General features: G+C 41.1%; 3 protein-coding genes, 1 long non-coding RNA gene and 2 other non-coding genes across 10 annotated transcripts; 1 reads left to right on the top strand and 5 right to left on the bottom strand.

The window, feature by feature from the left end:
* Positions 1–3,161: 3,161 nt before the first annotated feature.
* LOC115676866 (GPI ethanolamine phosphate transferase 2) lies at positions 3,162–13,649 on the top strand. Of its 5 annotated transcripts, XM_056305146.1 has the most exons (17): positions 3,163–3,377; positions 3,540–3,633; positions 3,761–3,805; positions 3,897–4,064; positions 4,146–4,230; positions 4,610–4,716; positions 4,824–4,904; positions 5,612–5,664; positions 5,751–5,853; positions 6,580–6,723; positions 8,506–8,602; positions 9,952–10,177; positions 10,291–10,381; positions 10,558–11,583; positions 12,277–12,369; positions 12,475–12,758; positions 13,217–13,649. In XM_056305146.1, exons 1-17 carry the CDS (start codon positions 3,247–3,249, stop codon positions 13,320–13,322), a joined length of 2,934 nt encoding a protein of 977 aa, XP_056161121.1. In that variant the 5' UTR covers positions 3,163–3,246; the 3' UTR covers positions 13,323–13,649. The 5 variants fall into 5 exon arrangements, 3 of the variants coding, with proteins under 3 accessions (XP_056161122.1, XP_056161121.1, XP_056161123.1); XR_008814893.1 differs by lacking the exons at positions 12,475–12,758; positions 13,217–13,649 and adding an exon at positions 11,966–12,087 and having other exon boundaries at positions 3,162–3,377; XR_008814892.1 differs by lacking the exons at positions 12,475–12,758; positions 13,217–13,649 and adding an exon at positions 11,966–12,130 and having other exon boundaries at positions 3,162–3,377.
* On the bottom strand, positions 11,436–14,905 carry LOC130135607 (uncharacterized). The gene is made up of 4 exons (XR_008814894.1): positions 14,182–14,905; positions 13,787–14,031; positions 13,221–13,295; positions 11,436–11,560 (listed from the first exon to the last, which is right to left on the bottom strand). It is a non-coding gene; the product is annotated as an uncharacterized LOC130135607 (long non-coding RNA).
* Positions 14,906–16,816: 1,911 nt separating this feature from the next.
* Positions 16,817–18,244, bottom strand: LOC130135606 (mitochondrial uncoupling protein 5). The gene has a single exon (XM_056305149.1). The coding sequence runs from the start codon at positions 17,923–17,925 to the stop codon at positions 16,951–16,953; it is 975 nt and encodes a 324-aa protein (XP_056161124.1). The 5' UTR covers positions 17,926–18,244; the 3' UTR covers positions 16,817–16,950.
* A 5,101-nt stretch (positions 18,245–23,345) lies between these two features.
* Positions 23,346–26,483, bottom strand: LOC115676975 (protein CURVATURE THYLAKOID 1D, chloroplastic). The gene is made up of 5 exons (XM_030600024.2): positions 26,205–26,483; positions 25,099–25,319; positions 23,827–23,931; positions 23,658–23,729; positions 23,346–23,565 (listed from the first exon to the last, which is right to left on the bottom strand). Exons 1-5 carry the CDS (start codon positions 26,320–26,322, stop codon positions 23,494–23,496), a joined length of 588 nt encoding a protein of 195 aa, XP_030455884.1. The 5' UTR covers positions 26,323–26,483; the 3' UTR covers positions 23,346–23,493.
* LOC115676991 (small nucleolar RNA snoR128) lies at positions 24,401–24,488 on the bottom strand. The gene has a single exon (XR_004005224.1). It is a non-coding gene; the product is annotated as a small nucleolar RNA snoR128 (small nucleolar RNA).
* LOC115676992 (small nucleolar RNA snoR128) lies at positions 24,623–24,709 on the bottom strand. Its single transcript, XR_004005225.1, has one exon. It is a non-coding gene; the product is annotated as a small nucleolar RNA snoR128 (small nucleolar RNA).
* Positions 26,484–26,524: the final 41 nt, after the last annotated feature.

Genomic DNA, 26,524 nt, shown 5'->3' with positions numbered 1-26,524 from the left:
CGCCGAATCCTATGTACTAAATTCGTATGTCTTGGATGCGTGTTCTCATCTAATGAGCATGCGATCATCCCAAATTCGGAGACCATGTTGGGTGATTCGTTAGTCGATAGCCACTCACAAACGGTCTATCACTTTATGTGGTTATTTAGAAAAACTCCTTTCGTGGGCTTGACTCATGTAGAGCATGTCCTTTTGAATATGCATCCATATCTTCAAAAATTGGAAGTCGAATGTATTAATACAATATTTGTTTTTAAATCATATTTGCCCGGAACAATTGGGGGGAACATCTATGGTCCCGCAGCTCGACTTTGTGGGATCGGTCTCGTAAAGTCCAAAACTTGTTGATGTTTGATTTTGTTGCTTGAAAGCTGTAAATCTTGTAAAATCTAAAAGCTAGGAAGTGGTAATTGATAATTTGATTGGTAACTTACCGCCCACTAACCGGACCTATTAATAAAATAAGGAAGTAGTTAATGATGATAATATTATTATTTCGTTAGTAACTTATTAATGACTGATTGGGCAACTATTTGCCAAGCAAATTTTTATTATCGGTTAATTTTAGGAGCAATGTCACCATAAGTGCAAGAATTTTTGCCTTTTTACTTGTGTGTACAAACTTATACTTGTTCTATCATGTATCTCTAACTTTCCTAATCTGGCTCAATGAGGAATTCATTAAATAAATTGCCATGTTATGTGATTGTGTTGAAATGACTCTGCTTACTTCTCAATAATTAAGCACAATTGGTGACGTGGCTCCTCTCCTTAGCTAAAATCATCTCCTCTCTCTTTAGGTGTTGGGTGATGAGAAAAGATAGATAATGCAAACTAGGATAATCTTAGCCGTTAAATATGTCTCTATTTAGGCGACATCATCTCAAAATGGCCACTATGGACATCAATGTGGATTATTACCATCTATTTGACGACCTTAGTGTTCGTGTTAGCATTTTCATCTCTAATTTTACCGGAGGTTTCAAATTGACCCATGTTTGAAAATTTGATATAGAGATCAACAATATTGTAAAGCGGGCAAAAGTTCAAATATTTACCATATCACTACCTTAATTTTACTAACAAATGAAACTATTCCGATTTTTAGCGCACCTCGACAAATGGAGTTTTGCCGTTTATTTAGGGTCTGTTTGGTGGGAACAATTTTTGTTCAGAAATAGCTTTTTCTAATTTTGCTCTCGGGAACAGTTTCTAAGCAAAAAATTGTATTTAGTAACTGCACAAAATTTCTATTCCCGAAATAGAAAAAGAACAGAAATGCGGTACGACCTTAAAAATTTCTACTCCCAATTTTTTCATTTAATTATAAAATGTGAGTGGAAATTTAACAATTCTTCATATTTGGATAAAATTGGACTGGAAGTAGAATCAAAATATATTATGATATAGAATTGGATGACCTTAATACAATCATAAATAAAATTACTCCTTATAGACAAAATAAATACCGGATGGTGATCAAGGAAATTGCAGTTTGGAATTTAGGGGTTTGGGTATAAGGGTTTTGGATTTGGAGTTTTGGGGTTTGGGGTTTGGGGTTTGGGGTTTTGGGGTTTTAAGATTAGGGGTTTAGGGTTTGTGGTTTTAGGATTTTGGCTTTAGGGTTTGGGGTTTGCGTATAGAGTTTAGAGTTTGAGGTTTTATGCTACGTTTAGTAGACCGAATATAACTTTAAATAGGATATCAAATTATCCTATCTAGCGTTTAGGTGACTTGAGTTATGGATTTCTCCGATATAGCTCGGATATAATTCGTATAAAATAATCTCACCTCCTAGGTGGGATAAAGCTGTATAGGATAAGAGTATAAAAAAGGGAATTTTTTTTTAAGGAAAATAAGGCCTTTCTGCTTTTGCTAAATGAAATCGCCAGAGATCAATAGATGGAGGAGAGAATGAGTGAGAGTGCATCAAGTCCACGGCAGTTTGATCATAACGTCAACTCCACATTCAAAGACCAGCTCGCAAACTCCACCATTGTTCAACGTTGGAGCGCCGCCTAGCCATCGTTCCCCTGTCTCACACACACACTCTCTCTCTATCTAGACCCGTGGGAATTGAGGCTTGCGACCTTGGATCCAAGGTTGCCGGCCTCAGGAACCCTAGGACTAGGGTCGCCTGAGGGTGGCGTTGGCCGCAGCCAAAGGTAGAGGTCGCAACCACGAGCTCGCGTTCATCGAAACTAGAGTCTCCAACGCTTGGAGGCCGCCTCACATTAGTCATGGTATCTACGTCTCATTCGGTGGCCTTTACGATGTTCACATTGTTGAGAAACGCTGGAAACGTTGCTTCGGTTAGCATAGAGGAAAGCAAACTAAAACAACAAGGTCTAAGAAAGTGATAATTTTGGGAAGAATGCAAGAAGGGAGGAGATTGTGATTGAGACTTGAGAAGATTGTGATCGAGCAAAAAGATTGATATTTGATTCGGGTGCGTCTATATCCGGGTTATATCCGGTATCTATCAAACATTATATAAGATATAATAAATCCCATCATTATCCTATCCGATCTTATCCTATTCGATAAAAAAATTCAGACTACCAAATGCAGCCTTAAAGTTTAGTGTTTTGGGTTTGTAAGTTTGGGGTTTGAAATTTTGCGGTTTGTGGTTTTGGGGTTTAGTGTTTCGGGTTTTAGGGTTTGGGTTTTGGGTATAGGATTTTAAGGTTTCGGGTTTTAGGTTAAAGGTTTAGATATTGAGATTTAGGGTTTAGGGTTTAGAGAATAAATTGATTCTGTTCCAAATCTATTCCCTTGCCACTTTTCTGTTCCAGGGAACAAAAAAATTGACCGACGTTACCAAATAGATTTCTGTTCTTTTTTTGCTCCGGAGAACAAAAAAAAAAGAAAATCAGAGAATCTGGAGCATTACCAAATAGGCCCTTAGCGTCGGTTTGTTTGAAGGAAACCTATTTTTGGGAAATTATTTTTCGATTTTCCTGTGTTTGAATGACGAAAAATTAATCTATTCATGGAAAATGTTTTCCATGAACTGAAAATGATAAGTTTAGATTAAAGGAAAAAGATTTTTCCAGCCCGACAAGAACGAAATCACTTTTTTCTAAATCACAAAACAGATAATAATTTAAAGAAAATGAATATAATGAAAAATATTTTCCAAAACCCACCCCTAAACTCTCACACGAGCCGAGGAGGTTTGGTCATCTTCCTCCTCCTCTGCATCTGTACGAGGAAGGCTTGCGAGGATTCGTCGAGCGCGCGGGAATGTCTCCTCCTTCGCTTACGTGCTCCAGATTCGCCGCAATCGCCGTAGCCGCAGTCCTCCTTCAATCCCTCGGCCTCTCCCTCTTCATCTTCGGCTTCTTCCCCACCAAACCTGCTCTCTCCGGCGTCAGGTACGTTCCCCTAGAGGCACCCGCGATTCAGGCAGTAACGTCGCACGCTCGGTACGAGGTCGCAGATGATCTGGATGTGAGGAGACCCATTGCGCAATTTGTGATTTTTTTTTTTTTTTTTTGCATTCTCTCTTGTTGGGTCTCTGGCCTTCGCATCGTCAGTGGACCGGAGAGCTTCCGCGCGCCGTGGCCCGACAGCGTTGACAATGATTCGGTGGCGGCATTGCCTCCTGAGAAGCTCAAGCGACTGTATCAGGTTCGGTATTCGCTACCCCTGTTTTCGAGATGGTGATTTTGTGGGTCCTCTGCTTCGGGAGGAACCGCGAGGCATGGCTGGGTTTTCTTGTTTTTTAATGATGCCTTTTTTTTTTTTTCATTTCTAGGAATTATCTGAGATCAGCCCTCCGTTCGACCGGCTTATCCTGATGGTATGTAAACTTTCTCGTACTTGAGATGTGTGCTGATTGAATGTAACTTAATAGTAAGTACTAGCTGCCCACTGCAACCATGTCACTTTAGGTTATTGATGGCCTTCCAGCAGAATTCGTGCTCGGAAGGGATGGTAAGCCTCCGAGAGACGCGTTTGTTGAAGCTATGCCTTATACTCGGTCGTTACTAGCGAATGGATTTGCGGTTGGATACCATGCGAAGGCTGCACCTCCTACTGTTACAATGCCGCGCTTGAAGGTTGTTGCTTTGGGCTTGCTTCTATGTTTTAGGTTGAGGTTTCCCCTTTTTCATTAACGCCCTAAGTTTCTGCGATTCCAGGCTATGGTTTCTGGGGCAATTGGAGGATTTCTGGACGTGGCATTCAACTTTAATACACAAGCTTTGCAAGATGATAATATTATTGGTTGGTGAAGTCGGATTTTTTAAACTTTTTTCTATGAAATGCTCTTGTTGATCTGTGCATATTTTGAAAATTTGGTGGACCATTTCAACTGTTGGAAACGGTTAAATTGTTAGATGGTGACGTGGTTTAATGTTTAAATGATAAATGTTGTTGTGGTCCCGCCATGTACGGGTTGGGCTTTGGCATAAGATCTAATAGGGGAAATATATAATTGCAAAGGGAAATAAGGGATCCAGAGATATTTGAATTCAGAACACTCTGGTTTGGTACCGTGTGAAATTTTGTGAACCACCGTCTGCTGTTCTTTAAGCTGTTAGATGATGGCCAATACTATTTAGATATTATAACACACGTCACTTGTATACTTCTTGTATGGTAGGTCAATTCTTTCGGACTGGTAGGAGGATGGTCATGCATGGCGATGACACATGGCTTAAGTTATTTCCAGGATCATTTATTAGGCATGATGGAGTGGGCAGTTTTTTTGTGAGTGGTTTTTGCTGACAACTGTTCATATGGTTTTGGGTATATGTTCTTATGGTTAATTTAATTATTGTCTTCTGCTATTCAATTAGAGTGTTTTTTGACTACAGGTTAAAGATACTGTTCAAGTAGACCAAAACGTTTCACGACATTTGGATGAAGAGCTTCGCAGAGATGACTGGGATCTTCTGGTCAGTTTTTATTAAATTTTTTACCCCTTAACTTTTACCTTTGTTCAGCTTCAGTCATCGTTTGAAGTCACATCTCTACTCTTGTTCACACATACTAGAGGAATACTTGCCTATTGGATTAATTATCTGTGCAGAAGAACTAGTGGTTGACACAATAGGCATTATAATCTCATTCAAAATAAGATACATGGTGAATTGTTCTTGATCAGTTAGACCGGTAGATGGGCTAAGGCCCTTTAATCGATGTGCATGTCCCCTTCCCAGCATTAGGAGATGGCATCTTATCGTATTGAAAAGTTCAATATGACTTCAGTGTTTTAAATAAATGCCAACCAAGAAAAATTATAAAAAAAAAAATCTGGAGTAAAGAGAAAGGCTCCATTTTCATCTGCTTTCATGTTTATTACGGATGACAAGTTGATCTTGAGAGATTGACCTTAGGGACCCAACAATATTGGTTTGTTTATAACTTTTTCAGGTTAAGGATCCATCGAGTCTTGACTTTTGAGTTTGATTCTATTGTTCCTAGAAGTCTCTCTCTTTATGGCTTTATCTACAGCCCGCTATTTGATTCCATCTCAAGCACGATGGGAGGTTGACTTTCCTGTGTTAAAAATCTCTCTATCTTTGAGAGATAAATTGCTCAGCCCATTTCCGTTCACAATGCTGCTAAATGCCGATTGCTACTTACTGACTTTATCGTTCAGATTCTCCATTATTTAGGTCTGGATCATGTTGGTCATCTTGGTGGACGGAACAGGTACACTTTACTCCATTGTGATACTAACGTTTTTGCATATCTGCTTATTTAGAGTACATCTTAATGCTTGAATTTGATTGTATCAGTTTCTTAATGGGCCCAAAACTCAAGGAGATGGATGAAGTAATTGAGATGGTTCATCGAAGCAGCCTTTGGGATAAAAAAAATCATCAGACAGGGACTCTATTGGTTAGTTTCACGCTGAATTTTCCCATTCTCCTTTGCTTCTTTTGGGGAAAGTATGCTGTGTATTATTTTCTTAAATTACGAAATTCTAGTTGACATAGTTATACAGGATGTTTGCTTTTGCTCCACTGGACGCGCATTATAATAGTGGCAAATGAAGCAACTAAGAAATGTTTCAGTAATAGGTTAGCTTTTCTTTGGAGGCATATGTTGATATATGTGAGGAGATAACACAGGGTAATCCATGAGCATGTATAAGGCGCTCGATCCCTTTGCCAAGTTTGCATCTCCATTGTTGTATAGGTGCTTACTAAGATTAGTTTAACTAATAAAGGAGAATTTTGACTGCCCAATTGCTTGACAATTGCTTTGCAATTTCTTGAGATTTTGGTACTTGATGGTAGGAGTAGGAAAAGAGAGAAAGTAAACTGGAATGCTAGGAAATATATTTTTCAAAATGTTGAAATTCTACAATACTTTGACAAAGTTTTATTCCAAGTTGTTAGTGATGAAGAATCAATATATCTAATATTTACGAGACATGGATTTGAATCTATGAAACTCTCTTCTAGATGTGTTGTCAGATATAATTATGTAGAGTATTCCCACCGTCTCCTTTCAATTTGACATAACATATATGTTTTATTAGATGCTTGTTGAGCTACCTTTCTGGCGCTATACTTGAAGAAATTATATTCTCTCACATAATGTTACTGAATTTCATTGAAGGTGATAGTTAGTGACCACGGCATGACTGAGAGCGGTAACCATGGGGGTTCTTCATTTGAAGAAACTGATTCATTGGCTGTTTTTGTTGGTCTGGGTGATCACACACTTGACTATGCATCAGCTACAAGCAATTCAGCAAACCAGGTATTCTATCAATTTCCACAATTTATCTTTTCCAGGGGGAGTAGAACTGTTTTGTTCATGGGACAAACTGTCGTAATGAAGCCAGAATTGGATTGGAATTTCTTGCAAACAGTAATCACAAAAAGTTTCTTTAGGCACCACAACGCGGCTTCTTAAGTATCAAATTCAAGAAGAGATTTGCATCAAATATTTCAAAAGAAAACTCTGGCTTTAATTTCATTGAACTTCGTCAACGCCTGCGTGTGTAATGTATATGTAGTGTATAGAGTCATAGTCCAAGGAGAAACGAAGAACCTTGGAATCTTACTCTAAGTAGGAATTGTAAACTTATTAGGCGTCCTATTTGATGTCTAATCTCTCAATAGAATAAGCAAACCTGAAAGGAACTTTCAACCTCAAATTTTCGTGTGAAAATTCGACAATATACCCATGCTAGCTGGAAGAATAAATTATAATTGTGCATTACTAAAGGAAGGACAAGATTGTAATTTAAAATGCAAATGGACTTATCATATTTATTCAATAAATCTATCTTTTTGAGATTCTATATTTAAATAAGTGTCCTTATCCTTCAATAGTTTAAAGCTTTTTCATAAAATAACTCAGATCATATTGTTCCTTTCCTCTATCAAAACATATTCCATATTTTGCACACACATAAGAGTGCCATTTTTGCTATTGCTATTATATAAGACTGCCGGTTAATATTAGGAAATTAGATATATGTAAACGCGACATGGAGAATGGAATTTCGTGTCACTGTTTCATGATTAAATACATCCTTAGGGTGCTTAATCTCCCCGTTATGTAATTGTTACTGGTTTGTGGAGTACTTCTTCAAAATTAACTTAATAACAAAGTAAATGCGAGAAGCAAATGTTGAAATTTCTTGCAAAACTTTTCATGAAAAGCGATGTGGTGCAAACAAGAAAGTCAAAATTTTCTGAATGATGACTTGTAAAACAAGCAGTTGATTATTTTTATAGTTTCTAGAGAAGTACAAGAAAATGGACCTGACCCTGAAATAGAAATTTGTGAATTCTGAAAATAAAGTAAGAGCTGAGGGGGGAGAGAATTCATTTTCCGGATATTCTAATTTTATTATATCAAGTGCCTATCTTTGACTCTCCTCCCAGGCTCCCACAGTTGGGCTGATAGTTCTAATTACATTAATTCAAATCGCTTGGTCAACTTTTTCTCATTATTGGCTGAGCATCGCCTATTGTTTTACTAGAAATTTCTGGCAGAACTTCTACCAAAAGATCTTTTAACACCTACAAGCTTGTTGCTATATTTTAAATACAGGAAGCTCATATAAGAAGAGTGACTGACATTAGTCCTGTAGATCTTGCTGACCTGTAATCAAGTCTAGTGTAATGCATGTTTGAACAGCTTCTCTAACCTGAGGTAATTAAGCTATTTTGTAGCAAGTCTTACTTTTGCCTCATAGGCATTTATATACATCTGATTTCAACCTGCATTAAGTCCAAGTGACAGCATCTTCTAAATTAAGTAATAGTGAGGTTACTTTTCTGCTAAAAGACTGATGAATAGCAGAAACACGATCTTTTTCAATTTCTGTCCGCTATTGGCAAAACTCTTTCCAAAGGATTGTACCAAGGTCATGAACCATCGGAAATATGTTATTTTGTGGTTTCCTCATTTATTTCGACAGACAACAATGGTTTTAGTTACAATCCCGTGATTTTTATGATTTTAATATTTATGACCAACTTTATAGTTCAACAACCTTTCATTCTTCACTTATTCTTTGTGATGCAGATTGACATTGCAGCCACTTTAGCTCTCCTCTTCAATGTACCGATACCAAAAAACAATATTGGGGTTGTCATCCCTCATGCTCTTAACTTTATGACAGGTTGTCTCTCTCTCTCTCTCTCTCTCTCAGCCCACGAAGACTATTGGAGATGCACTGATTTATTTTCTCATTGAGCTAAGTTACTCTGTATGGACATGCATGGTTCATCAAGTCAACATTTTTCAGATATTATGAATTTTAATTATCCCAATATTTTCCGATCAACTGCTGGATGATCATGTCAAGCATTTCTCCCCATATTGGCTTTGTCCAATGGGATTTTCCTTGGTGCAGATAGATGAACTGATCTTGAGTCTTTCAAATCGAAGAAGCCTATTTTCAACTCGCCCATCAAATGATAGATTTGATGGTATTCGTTGTGGACATTTCTCTTGGATTCATACGTTGTAGTTTGAGATCTATAATAGGAAAGCTTCCTTGACCAGAATATTGACTTCCAATAATCTCAATGATCGTAGCGTTTTTCTTGGCAGTTAGTGGGGTTAATGGGAAGACCACATCAGTTTTTTTTTGTGCTCTTTGTTGTCTATGAGAAGAACAAGGTATAATTTTTCTGTTTATTTTTGGACATAATTGGTGCAAGTGGAAATCAAAGGAGAGTAGTATTGTTGATCGCGAGTACTTCTTTGGTGCATGTGAGTATGGATTTTCGGGAACTTAGCATGACACATCTGTATAAGATGAAGATTCTCTTTGGTTCTGTTCCTTCTTCTGTTGTTGTATAATTATGATATATCCAGAAATATTATAAGTATTATGCATTGTTCTTTCTTTTCCTTTTCTTTTCTTGAAAATTATTTATGTGGAGTTCTAATACATAACAATGTCGATCTGTTACGTTAGTTTAGTTGTCTGATTTAATTTTCAAATTGTGAAGAAAGCCAACACTAAATTGGTCGTAAATAGCAAACTGAATCAGTATAACCTTCCATTTGTTCTTTGAAAAGCCCCTGAAGCTAGGATACCAAGTTTGCATCTATTACTAGGTCAGCAACTTCAGGCATAATTTAACAGTGATTGTGAATAATTTATGATGGTGTGGTAGCTGGTGGGGGTCATTTGTGATTTAGCAAGGAAAAGGTCGATTACTTAATTTTTGCGATTTTCTTTTCTTGAAATGGTCTTTTATGTCCACATTAAGTGTATCTTTTAGCTAGTTAGTGGAAACGTAGGGCTGAATCAAGAAATGCTGGATTTTGAGGTATTCTAGATTGGTTGCTAGGTGGTTGGTTATTCCTGTATTTGAGTGAAGAGGATATTGGTTATTGTCATGTAGCTTCTGTATCGACATGTTTCATAGATCTTCCTTTTATTACTTCTATCTGGGTCCTTTTTTCCCGCGATTTATAAAAAAGAATAACCACTGTATATTCTTTGAATATGTGCAGATGCTGAAAAGCTGAGAGCTTTAGAGTTAAACTCTTGGCAGTTGTTAAGATTGTTACAGGCCCAGTTATTTGGTCTACCCTGTGAACATGTATTAGTAGAGGACTTTACTGGAGATAGAAAATCAGTGGTCAGTGAGTGCAGTGGAAACATAGAGCAGGTCTTCTGTTGCTTATATCGGAATGCTGCTATCCTCCGCAGATCCTGGAAGTTCAAGAGGATCTCCATGTAATAATTCTTTAAAGCATCACAGATTCACATATCGAACGAATGTTACATGAGCAAAATTTTACATGAGCAAAATGATGATTCTTTGTTCTCTTTGGCACTCACTTTTAAAGGTCAAACATTGAAGACTATAATAGCGCTGCCGCAGCATATTATGTGTTCTTGAGGACTGCAAGTCAGTGGCTAGCTCGCAGAATGACTGATGTATGTATCTTTTTGATCCACCGACAACAGAGGTTCTTTGTTAGGATGTCGATCCAATTTCACTGGTGAACGTGATGCACATAGTACCATAGAAGAGCACACAAAACCGGATGTGATTTAATCTGTCTTTTTCAACTTTATTTTTTTCCATGCAGTAACAAGTAAGCATTTTGCAGAAACCTGTCAGCCTGCTTGTTGTTGGAATTTCAGCAATGCTTCTTTCATGTCTGATCTTTCTGGGGCTTGTATTTCATATGAATAAGGCGCTGTACCTTAGTAAAGACCGTCATCTTTCCAGCTCGAAAAAATATGCCTTTTCCTGGCATTTGGATGAGATCTTCCTTGTGGGTGCTACATTGATTCATGTCATAAGCATGGGATCCAGTTCTATGGTAGAGGAGGAGCAATATATTTGGCATTTTGTGTCGTCGACATTTTATCTGTTATTAATTCGGAAAACTGCACAGACCATTCCGGCAGATAGAACTCAAAGTTCACTCGGCTTGTCCATGTCTCAGAATGGAAAGATCAATTATCCAATTATATCCATCTTTTCTGTACTTGTATCTGGAAGAATTTTAAGAGCCTGGCACCAGGGTGGTATAAACTGGGCAAATCTTCCTGATATTTCTAAATGGCTAAAACTGGCAGGACATGAATATGTGAAACAACTTTGGCTGCTGGCCTGCCTGTTGGTGATCATCTTAAGTATATATGTTCTGTCATTCTTATGGACAAGGAGGAAAATGGTTTTAGTGGTTGGATTCAGCTTTTTTATCCCAGGATTGATGGTTTTGAAATATATAATGAGTCACAAGGATGATACATCAGGGTCTTTTACATACAGCTACGGTTCCACTCTATCAGCACAGAAGATATTGGGAGTTCTTGGTGCTCTTACAGTTGTGGCTGTTGTAGCTGTACCGTGGCTAATACGTATTTGGACTTCCAAGGCATGCTCTAATGGTCATATCTGCTTGTCTACTTCTGTTTCCCATGACATTCTAAAGTTGTCTCTGCTGATGGAGATGAGAGACTCATTTTATGTCATAGGGTGGGCATACATATTATGTTGGTGTCTCCTTCAACTTTTGCTCCAACAGCCAACGAATTCGTTGCCAGTGCTTTTGCTTCTTGTGCAGATCTATGCCAGCATGCTTCATTCTTTCAGTGCTGTGCCTGCTCATAAGCATTGGATTGAGGTCAGTTACATGGCATCTTCTGTGGTTCCATGCCAGGTTTAGCATGCGCCTGAGGGCATTTATGTGCTGGGTGGATCATAGACAGAAAATACACTTTTTCTGCGATTTCATTCTCTGCTTGCATAAATGAAAAGATATTGCCAGATCAGCTGTTCATCCAGTCTCAAATCAGATGTAATAGTCATTCAATTCTTAGGTTTTTAAAACTTCAATATTGATAAACTTGACTTCTAGCTCTATCAAAATGCACGTGCTTTTTGTCTCATGAATCGCAATATGCATCTAGAAGAAAGGATATTTATATTTTACAGAACAAGAATTTCTAACAATATACTATTTTCCAGTACGAGTTTATTTATTTGGGGTAGCTCTCTTCAAACAGATGTACTTCCATTTGAGCACTTGTTGACAGCAAATGCCAAGTGCAAGGGGTTAGGGAAGCTTGTGACTGTACTTACTCATTCCACATAGCAGTTGGTCAACTGGTGGTTGACTTTCTTAGCGGTAGGAAGATTTATCCTGAAAAGCAGGGAGAGTTTTGGGACAGGTTTTTGTGCTAGTCTCCACTGATGTTGTCTTCATTTTTTAGCGAACTTTCTCATGGAGTGTCTTTAGCTGCATCTAGTTTATGTATTGATTGATTGTGTCGGTCACAATCATGTATTGACATTGGTGGTTTTGCTGTTTATGTAGGTCGCTGCACTTTACCAGTTGGGAATGGCGGGTCATTTTGCCCTTGGGAACAGCAACTCTCTAGCTACAATCGATGTTGCTGGTGCATTCATTGTAAGCCTCTCATAATCAGGAATTTTTCCACGGTTGGGGCTGGAGTAATTTTACCGGTTAAAAGATAGTTCCCATAGTTCCCTAACTTCTTTAGGTCATTGGCAGGGCACTTCAGATTTCTCGATGCTCTCATCTGGCGTCTTGATGTTTATGATCACCTATGCTTCGCCGCTGTTGTTTCTCCTTAGCATGGCAATGTGGATTTCTGTGAAGGATTTTAGTTGTCTGATTACTTCGCGGAATGCTAATTGTGGAGATCTCCTAAAGATGATGCTTGGTTTTCCTTGTGTAATACCTTTGTGCCTGAATTCGGTTATGCTGACTGCATACACTATCATACTGCTACTGATGAGAAATCACTTATTTGTATGGAGTGTCTTCTCTCCAAAGTAAGTCTCTCTATCCTTTAACGTGCATTTTTTAATATATAACAGTAGAATTTCCATAGAAATGTGGGGATTGGATATAGCTAGTGTGGATAAGACTATTTTGTTGGGTGTTCTTCGTGGATATTTGTACTCTACTAGCAATCTCGTCTCCAGGATTATTCTCATCGTGCATATTTTTGGAGTTTTGTTTTTCAAATATAAATTGTAACAAGAGTGTGGATTCAACATCTATTTTATGCTTGTTAGTGGGTTCTACTTTGGTTTCTTACGTGTGTCGAGATAAATTTGTCTTGATTTGTTGGTTTTACTCGTATGGCAATGTTTTCGCCCTTTCCGTACCATACCCTCTACCCTTCTTTCAAAGACTGCATATTTTTCACTTAAGTACGATATTGCAACCCTTTCTCTTACCTCTACCGAGACAATTTATACTAAGTCAATACTCATATTTCATGAAGGTACCTTTATGTCGCCGCTGCAACAATTTGCGTTTATGTGGGGGTTTTCGTCATAGCTGCTTCTGGAACTTATATATACCTGGTGGTGATTTATCGGAAAAGATAAGATTAGGAGCTTCAATGGCGGCATGAGGTAGATCTGCTAGTACTCACCGATACAGAAAATTTTGGTACTTCTTAGCAAATTTGTACCATTCTTTTGGCTTGGAGCCATTGCTCATAGTAAATTTAATTGGTAATTATTTCAAAACGTTTCTCTTTGCAATGATGAGTTGGACGTGTTAAGGTGTGCGTTGGTTTGAACAGTAATAGAATGAGTGAGACAATTTTCCGGCAATACTACGTGTAAACTTCTTTGTTCTTTTATAGGGATGGTGCACTCCATAGATTGAAATTTTATTTGTGGTTTTAAGAAATTTGAGTTTGTTCGATCCTAGTCATTCTACTTTCAAGATTTGTGGGATCTGAGTCCTCACGTCATAAGCATATTTAATTATGTTAATGTGGTTGATGACATGGCTACTTCAGAAAAGAACAGTATAATATTCAGTTAACAAAAACCAAACTCACTCTGCTTAGAAGAGAAAAAATGCAGGCAATGAGGGCGAGATAAAGACACTCTTATCACCACCACACCACTGCCTGTCGGCTGTTCGCCGTCACCACCGCCAGCCCCTCTTTGAAGAACCCTAACCTTTCTCTCACAAAGCTTAATGTTGTTTCTGTGCGAGACTCCTCTGCATAGGGGTTCTCTGGCAACTCTGAGCAATGGCTGGACTGGCTGTCTGTTGTGGCGAGCCTCGTTTCATCCCTACCTATATCGCCTGTCGTTAAAATGATGCTCAAGGCAATTGTAGCTCCTCGGAATCCAAGATTTTGAGGTGGTAAAACAGATGTTGACATTACAAGAAAATCTTCACAACACTTTATGGCAGGGGAGAAAACGGAAGTATGCACGATGCTACCTTCACCGTTCTGACGAATCTGAGGATCGCCCTTGACAAGTACATTACGAGACTCACGTGTGTGGCCGTTGCAACTTCTGAGTTCAAAATTGTAGGCGCACTGTGGAGAAAATATTAGGTGAGACTGTCTTGTCATGTCAGCGAACAATCACTCCATTCAACGTAAGACACGTGTCCGGACGGTCCTACTCGTCAATTTTTTTTGAAAGTCCCTCTCTTCTCTCTCTCCGTTATCTCCGTTTACCGTCCCTATTATTGAGAAAAAAGAAGATATTTATGCTCTCTCTCTCTCTTCCTTCACGAGTTCACTCCCAAAAAATGAGAAAACGTGTCTTTGCTCTCTCTCTCTCTCTCTTCACGAGTTTACTCCCTCTTTCAATTTTCTCAAAATGTCATCTCTACCCTAGAATCGCTACAAGTTCACTTCCTCTTCTCATTTTCTCAGGAATTTCAAGGAGTTTCTTTGAGTGAACTTGTTGCGATTCTGGGGGAGAGACGTAATTCTAAGAAAATTAAAAGAGGAGTGAACTCGCGAAGAGGGAGGGAGAGAGAGAGAGAGAGAGAGAGAGAGAGAGAGCAGCGACACCTTTTCTTTCTTAGTAACGGGGACAACAAACGAAGAAGTAATGGAGAGAGAGAAGAGAGGGACTTTCAAAAATTTCTAACGGGTGGGATCATTTGGACACGCATTGCATACTCAATAGAATTGCTGCTTGCTGACTTGGCAAGATAGTCTCACCAACGGATAATTATACAAACAGTCCCTGAACCTTGACCCAATGTGCAATTTGGTCCATGAATTTTTAATTTGTTCAACGCAGTCCCTAAACTTTAGGCTAATGTTCAATGTGGCCCCTGAACTTTTAATTTGTTCAATGTCATTCCTGAACTTTTGGTACATGCTCAGTTCAGTCCCTGAATTATATGAAAATGTTCAATATAGTCCCTGAACTTCAATTAATGGAAATGACTGTATTGAACATTTTCATATAGTTGAGAGACTGAATTAAACATGAACTAAAAGTTCAGGGATGATATTGAACAAATTAAAAGTTCATGGACCATATTGTACATTAGATTAAAGTTTATCGACTATATTGAATAAATTATAAGTTCATGGACCAAATTGCACATTAGGCCAAGGTTCATGGACTATTTGTGTCATTTTCCCTCTCACCTAATATTTTCTCGGTGTATATGGTCTGGAGCAATCCTGGAAGTTGGATTACCGCCCAACTTGATATAGCTCTAGAAATCGAATCAAGGGGTTTATACAAACGGTTATACACCTTCCAAGCCACGTCGCTACATGCCTGATCGATCCAAGGCATTGTTGGGCTAGTCTCGAGAGGGTGAGCTTCGCACTCGGGTTTTCTGCTCGACCTCGGTTGTGGATCTAGCTGGCTACTTTGATAGCAACTCGCTTGCCGCGGAGGCAACATGCGATCGCGAATTCGCGACTCCTTTTGTAGGACTTTACAAAAGAAAGGGCACTGACCCGAAATGTTACTTTAGACAAGCTAAGACTACAAGATCATTAGCTGGATTTGCTTGTTGGGAGTGAAATGAAATCGAAAAGAAGGATCAAAAGTGGTGGCGTAAGTTAAGACGTGATGGATCAACCAAGTTGAGCGGTGGAAATTGATGCTGGGCCTACAATGCGTCGTGGGAGACGGACCACGCATGGTGGACATATTCAAGGAACCATCATAGTACACCCAATCTCTCTCTACAGCAAGGATCAATTCCCCAGTAGACTTCCAATTCTCAAACCAGCACAATGATTGGACAACCATCCATCTCCACTGGTTCATTACCATTAAGAACAAGAACAAGAACAAGGCATCGGATGCTCCCGACCACGGCGAGCCCCCGGAGCCCGCCCGATCTGACTGTACATATGAAACAGGGCTCGGATGTATCGAAACTCCGGTATGGCTAATTGAGAACTAGAACAGAGCATCGGATGCTCCCGACCACAGCGAGCCTCCAGAGTCCGCCTGATCAAACGGCACATATGAACTGGGCTCGGACGCATCGATAAATCCTTGTATCAGCGGAACCTAGATAGGTTTAGGCACTTCTTCAGACCAGGACCCACCCTCATAAAAATGTCCTAAACTGATCACTTTGGACTGGCGGACTCCACACGGGATTAGCTGATCGTCACATCTTTTTGAATGATCTTTGTGGAAGAAAAAGAAAAATCAGGGTCGCATCGCCAATCCCAACACGAGAAAAAAAGAAGGTATATGCCCATGAAGAATTCCATCGATTGAATTTGAACCCAAACAGGCAGAGCAATAAGGAAGAAGCCCTTCGTCTTTCCACAATCTCCGGCCACATATTCGACTCCGGCGCCGCGGCGTCAAATTATTATTCAACAAATCATCTAATTTGCGACCGCAAAAGAATACCATCGTAATTTGTCTGTTGTATATCTATTTCGTTCGGCTCTTTTGAAGAGGGGGGAATTTTTTTTTTGACATTAGTTTATGGGAATGACAACAATGGAGAAATAGAAAGCAAGATCTGGCGCAGGTTGCACTGTGATTGCAAGCCTCTTCCTTCCCAGATTCCAGGAGCTACACGAATTCATCCACGGCGCAGGACAGACAGCACACAGGAAAACCGCAGTTGCAAGTCACGTAATCTAAATTAAAAACTATATAGAATTCATCTTATATTATTTTGTTCCAATCTTTATTTTATTCCCTAATTGAAGAAATCCTAGAATTATCGCCATCATCGTCGTCGTCATCAACGTCTTTAGAAATCCTTGAGCAGCTTCCGGACCTGCTCGAGGGTGACGAAGAGCACCACCGTGAACGGCCCCTGCCGCGATATCGTGGGGATGAACCCCTTGTACAGCGCCATCGGCCCTTCCGCCCTCACCGTCTTCAGCGCGCAGTCCGCCGCCCCGCTGTACGGCGGCTCCCGCCCCTCCTCCACCTTCATGTTCATCACCCTGGTCTTGATCACGTCCACGGGGTTCGACGCCACCGCGGCCACGAACCCGGCCGCGAAGCTCGCCGTCACGTGCGTCCCAAGCCCGTCCTTCATCAACCCCTTGGCCAGGATGGTCTCCTTGATCTGGTCGTACGACGCCAGCTGCGACGCGGTCACCAGCATCGCCCGGTTCACGGTCAGCGACGACCCCCGCCACAGGCTCGCCACCCCCTCCTGCCGCGCCATCCGTTGGATCGCGTCCACCACGCTCCGGTAGTTCCGGCGCTGCTCCGGCGGGAGCCGCCCGTCCGCCTGCATCCGCACCATGGCCACGTCCGCCGGGTTCCCGACGGCCGCACCGATGCCGCCAGCGATGAGCCCGGCCACGATTTTCCGGGTCAGCGGCATGTTCCCGGTGGCCGGGTCGGTCCACTTCTGCTTGAGGATGTCGTAGAGTCCCATCCGGGTGGTGGAGTAGAGGGTCTGGCGGAGGACGGTGGCGGACACGCCGGAGAACAGCGCGGCCACGCCTTCCTGCCGGAGGATCCGCGCGCCCACCGCGACCGGCCCGACTCGCGTCAGCGGCGGCGTCGGCGGCGGCGGCGGGGGCGCCACGTGAGCCCCGGCCGGCGCCCGGAACGCGAGGGCGGGGCGCAGGTTCTGGACGGAGGGGTTGGGAGGAGCGTGCCCCTCGCCCTGAAGCTGCATGCGGACCTTGATAAGGTCAAGAGGGTGGGTGGAGCAACCGGCCACGATCGAGGCTATGCCTCCTTCCACGAATCCCTTGACACCCATCCTACAAAACTCCGGCCGAAACACACGACCAAACCGGAACTCGACGTATTATATCGCCGCGACGCCTCGCCGGAATCAATGCCGGGATGGGAAGGATATCTTCCTGCTGCCGGTCTCCTTTCCTTTCCTTTCCTTACCAGTTGGAGTTGGGGTTCATGTCGCTGGAGACGAGGAGACCGGAGTGGTGGCCGAAGGCGACGGAGGAGGAGTGGGGGACGGCGGGCCTCTGAGACATATGCCGGCGGATGATCGACGTGTGGGGAAAGGGGAAGAAGGAAAGGAAAGGAGGAAAGGAGGAAAGAGAACGGTTGCTTGTGGTGGCGTGGGTGGAAAAGAATGGTTCAGGCGAAGAGGGAATTTATAGGAGGAGGGGAAGCGAAAGAAGGTGGTGGGAAATAGGCAAATTAGCGAAAGCGTTTCCGCTTTTTGCCTATTGTTGCTTCGGTAACGCGGTTCGTTCGTGGGGTTTGATTTTTCTCTTCTCGATTTGGGATTTTTATCTTCTTGGAGAGTCGATTTAGATGCCTTAACAAAAAAAGCCAAGTAAGGAAGGAGGGGTTGTTTCTTGACGACAGTTTAATGGTGTCGCTCTTTAGAAAGCGAGCACTTGGGCCTTTAAAGTTTGGCCGACCATCGACCGAGAAAAAGGTGGTGAGCACCGTCGAACACTCGGGAACAGGAAAATTGTCCAAAATATCCTAAATTTATTATACCTTTTTTTTTTATCAATTTAGTAGTAAACCTTTTGATTGTGCAAAATTTTTTTGGTCGGAATTGTGAAATCGCTGATGTAGACATCGGCTGTCTTACGTGGCGCGACTAGTACTGACATTGGCGGATTTTAATAATATTTTTCGAATTTATTTTAATTTTATTATTTCCTCTTTCTTTTTCCTTCTTTACTTTACTTTTTTTTTTTTGGTTAATGCCAGTAGGGGCCCCCTGGTTACTGGCCGTGGCTTGGCGACCCTCGCCGTGCACTGGGCGAGGGCCTGCTGGACCCTCGCTCATAGTTGGGCGAGCGAGGGCTCGTGGCCCTCGCCAGCCGTTACGAGTGCATCAAGCCCTTGCCCCAACTTTGAGCGAGGGCCACTAGGGGAGGGCTCGTGGCCCTCGCCCAGCTTTGAGTAATAGCCGCGAGCGCTCACCTAGTGGGGGTTGCCGGGTCTTGGCCGGTGGTCGGTGGCCCCCTACTGACCTTAACAATAAAAAAAAAAAGTAAAGAAGGAACAAGAAAAAGAAAGAAAAAATAAAAAAATATTATTAAAATTTGTGTACGTCTCCATCGACCGTCCTATGCCACATAGGATGGCCGACATCCATGTTAGCGATTTTCGGTCAAAATCGGTCAGATGTACTCAATTGACAAAACGTGAAAAGGTTTAGGACTCAGTTGACATAATTAAAAAGTTAATGACTGAATTGACAAAAGTGCAATAGTTATAGAACTTTTTGGACAATTTTCCCCTCTGTAACACGACCTCTTCTGACTCGGCGCTTTGCTTTGAAAGGAAAATACGGGACTTGTTGAGATCCCGGTTTATCCATCTAGTTGATCAGGTGATGAATGCGTCGGATCGTCGTTAATAATTAAACAGCGCTCACTTGCAGCCCGACACGTCGCCTAGTAAATCGGTTTTTTTTTTTCTTGTGTGGGTTAGTGTGCAATAAAGGTAGCAATTGCTCAACTCAATGGAGAAAAAGCAAAGCACGAGATGAGAAACTTCTGCATTTGATTACTAATGGAGAGTCTCGTGGACAAAATAGTTTCGCCCGTCGATCTCCAATCTCCGCGTAGGAGTGGCTCGCTGCGTTTCCACAAGCCCCATTGGTCCCAACTTGACTTTTGCTTCCTTGGAGCTTCGAAATTAGGCATCGTGTCGTGAGCCTTCTTTGACTTGTCTGAAATTTTTTTCTCTCTTTTTTTTTTATTACGAGTAATAATGATGTTTTTTTAAACTGGAAAGAGTGCACAAAGAGGAAACGGTGTCGGCAACCCTCTTCGAACTTTACCATAAGAATCTCACGCCCGCCACGAAATGTTCGACTTGAGTTATAATTACTCTAAATTGCTTAACTCCAACAAATCTCGCTCTCCGGTCCGCTCTCTAGGACGGCTTCGCATCCATGGATGTCACAAGTTATATTTTGAAAATGATTTGCGGTTTTTCAAAAGAGGAAGTTATTTCACTGAATTAGAGTGTAGATTTTTCGCTGACCGTGAAAAGATTTTTAGCCGACTATATGCTTGAACGATCTGAATATCGAAAAAACGAGGAGACTATTTTTCCGTTAATATTATCTTTTTTCTCAGATTCGAAATAGTTTCTCTTAGGCATAATCAGAAATTAATCATCCGTAATAATTTAGATAAAGCGGTCAAAATGGTTATTGAGTGTCGTGGCAGACGGAAATGGTCAAGGGGTCATACAAAAGGAGCTCCCAAGTATTTTATTAGCTTCTCTCCAAATGCCAAAGCCACAAATCTCATGAAGAAAATTCTTGTTTTGAGTATTTAAGTTTCGGAAAATCACTTTCTTTTTTCAATTTGAGCACCTTATATTCATGGACGAAAGTTAAAAATAATATTTTCATTTCAACGAAGCTCTCGGAATAAACCCGAATCAAACGCCATCATATTTGTCATTTCCGTTTTTCATCGGGCGACTCCTCATGATCGAAGTCATACCACGTGGACCGATACCATCCGATCCATTAATCATGCGGGTACCGCCGTGGGGCCAACGTGAAAAACGGACCGGGCGGACTTGATCTCCATGATCTGCGATGTGCCGTGTGACCTATCGTTGAGGCAAGTGTCCAATGTAAATCTGGCTTTATGACGTTCCGTGGAGGCACGATTTCTCCTTCATCTAGATGGCCGTCGATTGATTAGGACTAGGATGGTTTGAATGGGTATTGCTTGATGAGTCTCAAGCAGAACTTTGCATATGTCACGGCTCAAATCACATATAATCAAGTGGTCCGGCCAGGGTCAGAGGTAGGAAACATGCCTAACGACTTTGTCTTCTCAGCTTTGATTAAAGAAAGGGTCCTCAGCCAGACGAAAGGATGGTCGACCCCAACTGACTTTTCGCCTCTTGATCAAAGGGGTCCAAGTTCCATAATTATAGGAAATTCCAAGCACCACCGCAAACTCCGTGCAAAAGAGTCCAACACCGGTTGCTTTCGAGCGTGCTTTTCCAATTTGGTTTTAACACCGTTTCCCACCGAGTCGCATTGAGTGATCGGGCGGTGGATTTGAATGCAATGGAAGTTGGGTTCGAATCATTGAGTCTCCTATTTAAGAGTAGCCTTTAAGTGCCGAGTCTGTATTCTCATTATGGAGTCTTACTCGAGTCATGTGAACGGGAATCATGAAGATTAATCGAACCAATAGATTCCGCTTCAGAAGGGGAAAAAAGAAGTTAGTAATAATAAGCATGGAAGAAGCGAAAAAGTGGAAAGTCATCTCTGAGAAGTTGCAGAGTAGAATCGCCTGTAGTGCATGAAAATGAGACGCTTTCATAATCTTAATCAAAACCGATAAAGAAGTTTGGAACAGTGGTAGGGTCATTCGGGAGCACTCCTGCTTTTCAGTTTCCCCCATTTTTTCTTAATAATCCAAGAACATGAGCATGGAGATCTAGCCATTTGAAGGACCGTAAATATCCTGTAAGTCCCATAAACTAGTTAAGTTTAGACCTTTAAGCATGTGCATGTAGCCTTAATCCATGGCATTTTACACCCAATTTGAGGGATTGAAACGAGTGACATCCAGTTCTTGCGCTAGATATCCTCAAATGTCCTAACCAACTCCGCCAATTGTAAGGGATTGAAGCACTAATACTTAAATCACATAGGATCATGTTGCCCTGGTATAAAAAGTCCGGTTAAAGCTTAAACGAGTTTGAGTTATTAACAAGTTCACCCATTTATATGCGGATAATAATTATGTCGGTTGCCGTTCGACCATTTGAACCCGTTTATGAGACATTTTGACAAGTCTAAGTATACAAATTAACATGTTATTCATGTCTGCTTGGCATACACTATATACGTTTTAGACACTTTTTTAGTTACTTATATCTAAGAGTTCAAATCTTACATATGACTGTGTTGGTGGCGTGTAGCGCGCTCTTAATGGATGGGTCGTGTTTGATTTTAAAGTCGTGACCCAATCACTAAACGCATCGCATTCGGGTTATTAGATATAAATTCGACATGAAACGAAAGCACGAGTTGCAAGTCTAATATGAACTCAATATTAGCCAGATTTTTCTTTTCATTTTTATGTTATCTTAATCTAACGGTAAATATTTGCCGCAACAAATTTTACATTGTTAGAATTTGACATATCTTTAATGTATCTTCAAACTTCAATTTGGAGAATGACAAAGATCTACCCGATCCCACAACTCAGGTTCATAACCGATGCGTATCGCGATAAGTCCGCTGTCCTACTACAGGTGCTTCAAAGACTGAATTTAGCAGCTAACCCCAATTAGCAAGCTGAAAAAGCTCTCCCCCTTTCTCGAGTGGTTCTTTGTTGGTAAACTTCATAGCTCCATAAAGAGAGAAGGTTCTTGCCTCTATGCACTTATGCGGTGCAAAGGTCGTCTTAGGGTGCCCCACAACTCTCCGAGTACAAATAAATTAAGTTAGGATTTACATATAATGGTTCATGACAACCGCCAGTTGATGTAGATCCCACGCGAAGCACACGTCTTCACACCAGCACTTCCACACGTACATAGGTGGTCCAAGAAGGCTGTCAAGCACCATCAGTTATTGCCCAATGACATGAACAAGCACTCCTTTCGGCTTTTCATTGAAGCTTTAAAGCCCAAACAGACACCATGGGGGCGTGAATCCTCACCGTTTAAAGCAAGTAAGAAAATGGAAGCATCCAATCTCTTGGAACTTCTATAGCCAAAATAGAAAATGCGTTGGGGAGTTCCATTGCCTCTTTATATTCAACCCCAGTTAGATAAAAAAGCTCAACAATATCATATTAATTGTCAGGAAAACGAATTCATTCCAGAGAGAAATGAACCATTTGATATGCCAATAAGGCAGAAACGAAAAATGGAGGAAAAGAGATAACAGAACTCTGCTGGAGAATTTTCTGAAGCAAGGCTTCTTCCCCCTCTCTTCTGCAATCAGAGTTCAACGTCCAGAGTGCACTGAAAGCAGATCAAGGGGTTACCGCTCGACGGCGAACCTTCAAGGCTACTCTAGAAGCCTGCCCACATTACAGAAGTCATCGTGGACACCGGTGAATTAAAGACTACCGGTCGAAGGAAGAGAGAAGCTACATCAACCTCAACCAACCTCGAGTACTAACAATAGTAAAGTTCATAATTTGGGCGGAGCTTTTCACAGATAGCAACGGGATAGTCTCCTATGTAAATCCCAACTGGCAAAAACATGAACATATATATTTACTTTGAACCCAAACAAAACCGATATACATAATTCTGTGTGTCCACTGGACTAAAACCCAACTTTACATCTGCCTAAATAAAGCAAAGTCATGATGAATAGGTGATCTATGATTGCACTATGTTACTTGTCGTTTGAACCAAGAACCTGCTGCTTAAGCTCCTCTATTTTGGTAGCCAATTCTTCCCTACTTTCCTGCAAAAATAAGTACAAATTCAGCACGAATACTGAATTTCAAAGAAGAATATACACATGTTGCAAAGGCATGTACAGCACATAACAATTACCTTGAAAAGCACATAGCGTGAAGTAAACCAGAAGGTGTAGCCAAGACCCACCACTTCCATCAGCTTAGGGAACTGGTTTCAAGAAAATGGACAAAAATCAACACGCTTATATGGGACACCAATTTAAGGGTGTAAAAGAATAAATGTCACTCCGCATTTAAGTACATACCAATGGAATCGAATCAATGGCCCCAACAACGGCGGACACTAACCACAAGGCAACCACTGCACCACCAGCAAATAAGAGAATAGGAAGTGTATCCTCTGGGTCAACCTGAATGAAGCAAAAAGCAAGTCAGAATTTTCGCCTTCGTGATAAACAAAGCCTTTCCAATTCAAAGGAAAATACAGCAATAAAACGTCACACAAAAGAAGCACCGCAACAAACTGACATAAGCAATGGCTGAGGAAAGTCAAGTGCATATGCCATTACAAAAATAGTCCTCAAAATAAAATATTGAAAAAGGCTGCATATATTCACAACCTTTCCATTCTTTGTTTGATTTAACCACCACCAGATTACACACACCAGAATATAGCACAGATACAAATGAAAACAGTCAAAAGATTGTATGAAGAAGTAATATAATGCAGAAAAAGAAAAAGACATAAAAAACTGGAATTGTAAAGTGGAGTTCACAAGATCACCTCTGAAAGGCGAGAGAGGTCAGTGTCAATAAAAAGGAATGAAGTTCTCAAAACTCAAAAGAATGTTTCAGTGTTGAAAGAAATGCCAAATTGAGTTGCTCAGGTAACCGCTCAGATTGACATAATTGTCAATGTCTCATCAAGACAGAAGCTTTCATATAGAATTTAGTATCATCACAGCAACCAATTTGTCTACTGGCATTTCAGCACTTGGAAAATTCTTTAACAAACAACACCACCGTAATAATATGAATCAACAAACAAAATGAGAAAAGCCAATTGAATAATCAGAGTGTTGAAAGGAGCAGCAAATTGAGTTGCTCAGGTAACCGCTCAGATTGACTAAATGTCAATGTTTCATCAAGACAGAAGCTTTCACCTAGAGTTCATTATCATCACAGCAACCAATTTGTCCATGAGGCATTGAACACAACATAAGGAAAAAAAATCTATTACGAACCAAAAAAGACTACAAATGTAACTATAGACAAAGAAAGCCAAACAAATGATCAAAGATGCAACACCACATTGGAAGTATGTCAACCCCATATAAAGCATGATCTTGTAAAGACCTACTAAAAATTTAGACAGTCTGCCTGCAAACTGACAGTCAAATGAGCTTTATAGCTTACTTTATTGATGGAACACATGGAGCACAGACATCTATCAACATTAGTGTATAGAAGGAGAAGATGCTGATTATGCCACAGAAACCCTTTGACACAGAGTCATTTCTATAAAGAATTACACAGAGATAAGGAGTACGCAAATCAGATATGATATCTTAGACAACCTTTGAATTGATCTTCTCCCATAAGTCAAAAGATTGTTCTTGTACATCTGCGGGTGACTCTTCTTTGGGAACTTCTGATGAGAAATTTTCAGTGTAGGTATTTGTTTCAATCGGAACCTCTTCAACAATTGTCACACCATCACGATCTTCACCAGGATATCGACTTGATGTGTCTTCTGATGTAGTTGCTCTCCTAACTACTTTCCTGCAACACTCAAGTCCTACACAGAAAAAGGGAAAAATAAGGGTCGATCGGCCATGAGTCCACTCTGCGTGCACTTTATCTTTCAAACTATTGTGATGGCAGCTACTGCAAGATTAATCCTCTATGTAATTACAGTAACACAGCATGATCTGCACATTTGGGAGGGGGGGTTGGGGGAGGGGCAAGAGAGAGAGTATAGGAGTATAGGCAATCTAAAACACAAACAGACAAACTATACACCACTTACACAAGGAATGATGCGCCATTCAGATTGAACATCAACAATTCAAACCACCATTTGCATCTACTTGTGCACATCTTTCCATGGCCATTAAAATAATGGATGAGCAGGAGATTGTGATTTTCCAAAACAGGTAGTGCTTCTAATAATTTCCTTTTAACTGAATGTACATTAAATTGCAGAAGGCTATTGCTTAGTAACTCCAGAAGGACGAGCCATGTATCTTTTCGAGCATAATAACATAGACTAAACCAAAAGAGGCCAATATCAGCACAGGTTTTGTCATTACATCCTCCATATGGACGCCATCAAAGGAACAATATCACAATCAGATTAAACCAACAACATGGTATACACTCAACGTGAATACAATAGTTCGAATGACATCCTAAGAAGAAATCATTTTCGGGAGCTTTTGACTATTGCCTCTTTTCTCCTTCACCCCACAACAGTTTCCGCGACGCGAGTTCAGCACCGCCGCTCACTCCCACTAAAACCCAACACATTTCATGGAGAGCACACGGAGACCGTATAGCCAAGCGGTGCAGGCCAAAAATCAAGAAAGACCCACCGAAAGACAGCCAAGAAGGGAGCAAGAAACGAAGCCGGGCAAAGAGCTCAGCACAAGGAAACGAGAAGCGTCGGGAAACGAGAACCCACCATTGTTGCGAGGAAAGACAAGGGACCGGTTCTTGAGAAGGGGCAGAGGCTTGGAGGAAACGCGAGGCGGAGGAAGACCGGAGATGGGTTGAGCGAAGGAGGCCGACAGCAGCGCCATCTCTGGGGTACTGGGCGAACACAGTGAAGCCAACCCACGTCCAAGTATTTATGCTTGGTGGGTGTGTCTGCGCGCGTGTTTTATAGAGGGCTTCGACGCTTCGCTTGAGGCTGCCGTGAGGAAGGAAACGGCTAGGGTTGCGAACGAGAACCAAGAACCAAGAACCAAATGATGCGGTCCACCCACAAAGCTTCGTGTCCTG

This window comes from Syzygium oleosum, unplaced genomic scaffold, assembly GCF_021117445.2.
Source record: "Syzygium oleosum isolate NSW1041296 unplaced genomic scaffold, Sole_v2.1 Sole_v2.35, whole genome shotgun sequence".
In the NCBI taxonomy this organism is placed as follows: Eukaryota; Viridiplantae; Streptophyta; class Magnoliopsida; order Myrtales; family Myrtaceae; genus Syzygium; species Syzygium oleosum.
The sequence above is the reverse complement of the archived record's forward strand: the minus strand, read 5'-3'. Positions and strand labels throughout refer to the sequence as shown.